This window comes from Diplotaxodon limnothrissa, linkage group LG18 (genome assembly GCF_057381915.1).
Source record: "Diplotaxodon limnothrissa isolate DT_005_m linkage group LG18, D_limnothrissa_male_GT1.1, whole genome shotgun sequence".
NCBI lineage: Eukaryota > Metazoa > Chordata > Actinopteri > Cichliformes > Cichlidae > Diplotaxodon > Diplotaxodon limnothrissa.
In genome coordinates, this window is record NC_140613.1 from 9,014,573 (window position 1) to 9,022,131 (window position 7,559).

A 7,559-nucleotide genomic window follows, 5' to 3' on the forward strand; every position below is an offset into this window, starting at 1 on the left:
TGGTGGAAATTAGCAAACTGTGGGAGGACGGCTTCGCATTGGTCCAGGTCGAGCTTCGGAGGAGAGAGATTGAAATCGAGGCTCTGAACAGAAAGTTGTTGTTGATGGAAAAGGAGCGGTTAGAGGCTCGGGCTCAGTCTGCAAATAACTCCTCATCATCTTTTTCCAAGAGAGAGCAGCAGAATAAGCTGCTGCCGCCCGCCGGTGATGGTAAGAACAACCGCGGCAGAAACAGGGGATCAATAAACGATATTTGTCTTAAAAGACACAATTTAATACCCCGTGGATGAAAAAGTCAGTTTGCAAACTATCTGTAACACACTGTAATGTTTGTGAACATATGAAGACATGTGTTTGTTTAAGTACAGCGTTTCCAAACAATTATATTCTCTCGTATTTAACAATATAACAACTATATTCTCTATACAGCGCCTTCTATTTGTAAGTGTGCACAGGAGGAGTTTTAGCACATCTGTATTGTTTAATATTGCAGCTTAAAACAGTGTCAGCTCACAGTAATGTCAACATCGGGTTTAGAAGGAGAGTAGTTTCTTTCTTGCTTCTTGGCACAAACCCGCATGACTTAAGTTTGATGATGAAAAGAAGCCTGATGAATGTTTTAGGTAGACATTATGTCCAGCATGTTACCACATGATGTAAAGGCAAAATTAATTTAAACACAGAAAAACTAAACTAACCTTTACAAAGAAATAAATTAAAGTTAATAGACACACATACACATATACACCCACTTACACTGTTATTTATTGTAAGCCTGTGAGAATAAAAATGTTTTAAGTTTGTTTAGACACAGTTGTAATTGATAATAGTGAGCTCCTTCCAAAGGATAGGACCACAGCAACTGAAAGCACCTTCAGCACACTTACAGTGGGGCAAAAAAGTATTTAGTCAGCCACCGATTGTGCAAGTTCCCCCACTTAAAATGATGACAGAGGTCAGTAATTTGCACCAGAGGTACACTTCAACTGTGAGAGACAGAATGTGAAAAAAAAATCCATGAATTCACATGGTAGGATTTGTAAAGAATTTATTCGTAAATCAGGGTGGAAAATAAGTATTTGGTCAATAACAAAAATACAACTCAATAATTTGTAACATAACCTTTGTTGGCAATAACAGAGGTAAAATGTTTACTATAGGTCTTTACCAGGTTTGCACACACAGTAGCTGGTATTTTGGCCCATTCCTCCATGCAGATCTTCTCGAGAGCAGTGATGTTTTGGGGCTGTTGCCGAGCAACACGGACTTTCAACTCCCGCCACAGATTTTCTATGGGGTTGAGGTCTGGAGACTGGCTAGGCCACTCCAGGACTTTCAAATGCTTCTTACGGAGCCACTCCTTTGTTGCCCGGGCGGTGTGTTTTGGATCATTGTCATGTTGGAAGACCCAGCCTCGTTTCATCTTCAAAGTTCTCACGGATGGAAGGAGGTTTTGGCTCAAAATCTCACAATACATGGCCCCATTCATTCTGTCCTTAACACGGATCAGTCGTCCTGTCCCCTTGGCAGAAAAACAGCCCCACAGCATGATGTTTCCACCCCCATGCTTCACAGTAGGTATGGTGTTCTTGGGATGCAACTCAGTATTCTTCTTCCTCCAAACACGACGAGTTGAGTTTATACCAAAAAGTTCTACTTTGGTTTCATCTGACCACATGACATTCTCCCAATCCTCTGCTGTATCATCCATGTGCTCTCTGGCAAACTTCAGACGGGCCTGGACATGCACTGGCTTCAGCAGCGGAACACGTCTGACACTGCGGGATTTGATTCCCTGCCGTTGTAGTGTGTTACTGATGGTGACCTTTGTTACTTTGGTCCCAGCTCTCTGCAGGTCATTCACCAGGTCCCCCCGTGTGGTACTGGGATCTTTGCTCAACGTTCTCATGATCATTTTGACCCCACGGGATGAGATCTTGCGTGGAGCCCCAGATCGAGGGAGATTATCAGTGGTCTTGTATGTCTTCCATTTTCTGATGATTGCTCCCACAGTTGATTTTTTCACACCAAGCTGCTTGCCTATTGTAGATTCACTCTTCCCAGTCTGGTGCAGGTCTACAATACTTTTCCTGGTGTCCTTCGAAAGCTCTTTGGTCTTGGCCATGGCGGAGTTTGGAGTCTGACTGTTTGAGGCTGTGGACAGGTGTCTTTTATACAGATGATGAGTTCAAACAGGTGCCATTCATACAGGTAACGAGTGGGGGACAGAAAAGCTTCTTACAGAAGACGTTACAGGTCTGTGAGAGCCAGAGATTTTCCTTGTTTGAAGTGACCAAATACTTATTTTCCACCCTGATTTACGAATAAATTCTTTACAAATCCTACCATGTGGATTCATGGATTTTTTTTTCACATTCTGTCTCTCACAGTTGAAGTGTACCTCTGGTGCAAATTACTGACCTCTGTCATCATTTTAAGTGGGGGAACTTGCACAATCGGTGGCTGACTAAATACTTTTTTGCCCCACTGTAGATCTAATTCTGGGAAGTGTTAAAAGATCTGCACCTGCCTGAGAGGTCTAATCGGATTATAAACACTGAGTAAGCCGGAGATGTACAGGAAGGGGGTAGGAATCATTGAGAGCTTTATGAACTAATAGAAGGATTTTAAAGGTAATTCTGTGTTGAACTGAGAGCCAGTTAGTGACTTCAGTATGGGGTTATATAGTCAAATTTCCTTGTGCGTTTACGGATTGGCTCCTGCATTCTTAACAAGCTGAAGTCGTCCTAGTGATGATTTGGATAATCCAGCAAACAGAGCATTACAGTAGTATAACCTGCTTTATATAAATGCATGGGCCTATTTCTGAGATTCAGTGTGAGATAGGGATTTTTAACATTTGATGTGTTTTTGAAGCGATAGAAAACAGTTCTGGTTGGCCTGATTAATATGATTATCAAAACTGAGATCACTGTCCAAAATGAGGCCAAGGTTCCTGACATTGTCACTGGATCCACCAAAATATTAACTATTAACTAACAAGACAAGTGGTAAAAGAGGTGTATATCAGCATGGTAATGATCCACAGAACAGAGCCAAAGTTACACACACCGGGTTACTAAAGAAGAAAAAGGTCAAAGTATCAGAAAGAAAAAAATGTGCCTAAAGACTGGCAAAAGATCCAACCTTTTTGAGACACATCACTGCAGTCACATTCAAAATAAACTAAAATTTTTATGAATTAGTAAAATGTCTCAGTTTTACCTGTTGATGTTTTCTAAGTTATGCTGTGAATTTAAAAAGTGGTTTATGAGCTTGGGAAATCATTGCAGTCTCTTTATTTGCATTTTACATCGTGTCCCAAAGGTTTCAGAATTGGGTTTGTAGATAACAAACAGGTCTGTGTTCTTTAGATTTACCTAATTTGTCAACAGGCAGAAAATGTTTTAAGTGACTTTTGCCATTTTGTAGGAAAACTTGTCAAATACTTTCTACTGCCAGCTTTTCCACTGTGATATGATGATTTTCTTAGTGATATGTCATTGTAGTTGGCTTGACTGTCCCTGCAGCTAACAGTCATTAAAAGCGTTGGTGTATCTGCTTGTTACTTACTCAAGTCAAAAAGTTTCCCAGTGTTTAATGTCACATTTTCAGACAGCACTGTAATGAAGCAGGTGCATGTTATTTGGGTACCTTTCTTTACAATTCACAGTATTTGCTGCCTCTGTTGCTGAGGCGATTAATTATAAAATTAACCTGTTTTAAAAAATGACTTTTTAAGGGAACTTTGATTTTCCTTTAACAATTTAAACAATCTGCTGTGTCCTTTCAGGGCCTACGATAGAGTCGGTCCAGACTTTGTCTTCGGATCAGAGCGTGAGAGATAAGGTGGATATTTCACCAAATCAGGGAACGTCATCACCTCCTCAAACAGAAGAGAAACGCAGTGAGCAGCGCAAATCTGACAGTGAGGGCAAAGATGACGAAGACTTAGTAGTCAAACTAGAAGACGAGGATGACGTCCAGATCGTGGAGCAGGTCGTGGACTCTGATCACAGCGTTAACAGTGGAGCAGGTCCCCACGAGATGAATTTGAACCACCAGCCTGCTGAGGTTGTGGAAGAGCAAGAGTCACAGCAGTGGCTGACTGTTTCGGTGGGAGACAGCGACACTGCGGATGACTCGGAGTGCTTTTTCGAAACAAAGCAGTTGTCTCAAAATCTGGACTCCGAAATCTTGCTCATTCAAAATGCCTTGGACATTTTCGATAATTCAGCAGAGGGAGCATACTCGGACAGGTTTATGAGGGACAATGAAACGGTTCAAGGTGCATCAAGTAAATCAAGGGCACCTGTGACTTTCAGCCAGTCTCAGCCAAGTCAACCTATAGAAGCAATAAATCACTCAGAGAGAGGAATGTCCATTAGATTCCTCTCAGAAAAACAGCAACCACAGACTAAAAACATGTCAACCTTTAACACAGACAACAGACTCTTTCATTTAAACGACCCAGAGTTGCACAAAACTATAGCGGGGCGCCGCATTAGGGAGAAGTGGTACATCTGCCCGTTCTGTGGGAAGAGCTTTGATCGCATCAGCCACCTCGAGATACACCAGCGAATTCACACAGGAGAGAAACCGTACACATGCGACACGTGTGGCAAGTGCTTTTCTCAGAGGAGTAACCTTCGCACTCATCAAAGGACTCACAAAGAGGCTCTCGCACAGAACGCAGTTTAATTCAGTAGATTTTGAAGAAAAGCTAGAAATATCTAAGTGGCTTTTAGATCTAGATTTATTAACAAATTCTGTTTGTTTTTTGATATTTCTGGAAAAATAATGTAGCAGACTGATTTAACTGTGCCCTCTTTTTGTGAAATAAACAAAAATTTTGACAGTGTGGCTTTTAAGAACTAAAACAGGAACATATGAACTGCCAGAAAAGAGGTTTTTAACACACATATGACAAACTAGGAACATATGACCTCTAAGACATTCAGTTTAAGCTAGACAGGAAAAATCCAGCATCTAATCGCTTAGTTTTCCTCGCCCTGATGGAAAGATGGTGAGGAAAAGTCACAAGACATTTGATAAATTACTTCACCACAGAGCACTAAGGATGTAAAAAAAAAAGGACAAAGAATTTGTTGGTCACCACACGACAGCCTAAATTGTGTTTGTGATGCTGCCTAAGCAAAAAATTAAGATAAACTAAGATTTCAATGTTCTGTTTGTAGAGGAAAAAAACATGTTGTTCAGCCTTGCACTGCAGCTTAGATGTTCATGGGTCAGTCGAGTTAAAATTTTCCCATTCTGAAGAATCTTTAACTTCCAAAACATTCAGGTACTTCCTCCAAAGTTTTTCCACAGGATCCAGAGCCAGTCATGGTAGGAGATGTAGACTTTGTAGCCCTAGGCTTAAGCCCTTCCCCGTACACACTTTGCTTGTTCACTTGGAGGGTCAGAAACATTCAGTGTTGTTCTAAACCTAGCATTAAATAATGCCATTTAATGTAACATCAGCCTTAATTCAGTTTTATCAACTCCATTCCTTACAGTAAAACATTTTTGTCTGGTATGTGGAGGGACAGGTACTTTCAGCTGCTCACTTATTTCCCAAGGGGTCATCACAGTGCATGTTTGAACTGGCACCAAGTTTACAACTGCCATCCCAACAAAAGACTCCCTGGCACAAAGAGTACGCGAGCTTGTAATTCTCAGAGGCTGGGTTTGTGTGTCCTCTTGGGCTCAAAACAAATGTAAGAGAATTTAACATATACCACAAATTTTATATATCCTTAGGAACAAACTCCACATGCTTACAGATATGATTTCTATATTCTTTTTTTAAAAGCCTTATGTCACGACCCCCTCTGCTAGGCGACAGGAGGGGAGAAACATACACAAGCCCTCTCACGAAATCTGAGTAAATAAGGGGTTTTATTACAAACATTAAACTGAAAACCGACAGGGCTGTTCAACAGACCACCGGGGAAACAATTAATACACAATGAAAAGAACAGGCAAGAGTAAAAGCTAAGGGTTAACCAAGGCAAGCCAGCATCACAAAACTCTAATGAAACTAAGTTTAGCTGTATACCAGGTTTAAACAAAGAGCAACACAGCAAACAGGTTTAACAAACGAGCTTCACATGCAAAGCAGACGAGGATGCCACTGCATGTTCACTTCAGCGCAGCAGTTCCCCATAGTGTGAAGGCTCTTCAGCTTTTTATATTCCCAGGTGCAGACAATCAGCCAGTCAATTGGTCATGGAGTGGTCATGAGATCTCCAGGCAGCCAATCGTCCACGAGGTCTGGCACACTGTGATCTTTTTTTTTTTTTTGCCTGTCCCGTTTGACTCTTTTGCCATCAGAATTATTGTCTAAAGGCAAAGGCTTTGCCTTTGGCACACTGTGATCTGGATAAAAGAGGGCTGGCACAGGACTCCCAGCAGCCAATCATCCACGAGTCCTGGCACACTTAGATTTGCATGAACACAAAAGGGCAGTCTCACTCCCTCCAAGGCCCAGGGCTGTAACATCTTTGTTATTGATTTTTTTTAATAAAAATGGAAGGAGAATGAGAATTTTGAAGTGATTGGCATCATCTTAATTCCAATCTGTGTAAAACATCAAAGACGCTGAGTGTAAGTTTCATCACAGAGATAAGGGCATCACAGAGTTTTCAACTGTATTTGTACCCAATACTTTAATTAAGACCCTTCAACAACCTCAAGAGTGAATATCACAGTGTCACAGCATGAGTCAAGCTGAGAAGCAGCCAGTCCAACAAGTGTAACGGTATTACAGGTTAGATCCTTTTATTTGAATCTGCGGTGCGAGACCAAAGTGACACAGCTCTAACACTGAACACAAGAGGGGAAAAAAGGAAAAATACAAAGCTTTAAGAGAAAGCTGCACATTTTCAGTTTCAGTTTTTACTCCAGCTACATTAATTCTACTGTTTCATTGACATTTCTGATATTCTATAAATGACATTTACTGGACTACAGTAAAATACTGTGACTCTTTCAGCCCATCCCTCCACAAACTGCTCTGTATGTAAACAGCTTCACCTCGGCTTTTTTCATGTTTTATTAAAAGCCACTAGTATAAAAAAAAAAAAAAAACTACATGTACACTTACAATCATCAAGCAGTAGGGGGCAGATTCTAACTGGGCTATAGTTGTAGGGTGACAGCCAAAGGTTTGCAACAGCTGTCCATGTCAGCTCCAACCTTGGAGAGCAGCTGCAGTCTAGTGAAATGATAATGTTTGGTTGTGTAGCACTTATCAATACCAGTATTAAAAAAATAATCTTACAATATAAACGAGTCAGCCATGGAGCCCTAAAAGCAGACACTTGATCACCTTTTTGGTTTAAGCATGAGGTGGGAACAGTTAACAGGTTTCTGCCTGAGCATCTCAGGCTGCACACTGGTCGGTACAGCAAACAGCTGTTCACATATATCAGGTCTGGGGATCTCCAGGCCTGAAGGGCCGGTGTTCTGCAGGTTTTAGATATCACCCTGGGTCAACACACCTGAATAAAATGATTACTACATTACCAGGCCTCTGGAAAACTTAAAGACATGTT

General features: G+C 41.2%; 1 protein-coding gene across 1 annotated transcript in view; it reads left to right on the forward strand.

Annotated features, from left to right (window-relative positions):
* The window catches only part of LOC146613060 (uncharacterized), a 4,894-nt gene extending 193 nt beyond the window's left edge, over nt 1–4,701 (forward strand). The window contains exons 1-2 of the mRNA XM_085377328.1: nt 1–210; nt 3,794–4,701. The exon at nt 1–210 is cut by the window's left edge and continues 193 nt beyond it. Coding sequence (XP_085233454.1) covers nt 1–210; nt 3,794–4,701 — 1,118 coding nt within the window. The remainder of the gene's footprint in view (nt 211–3,793) is intronic.
* Nucleotides 4,702–7,559: the final 2,858 nt, after the last annotated feature.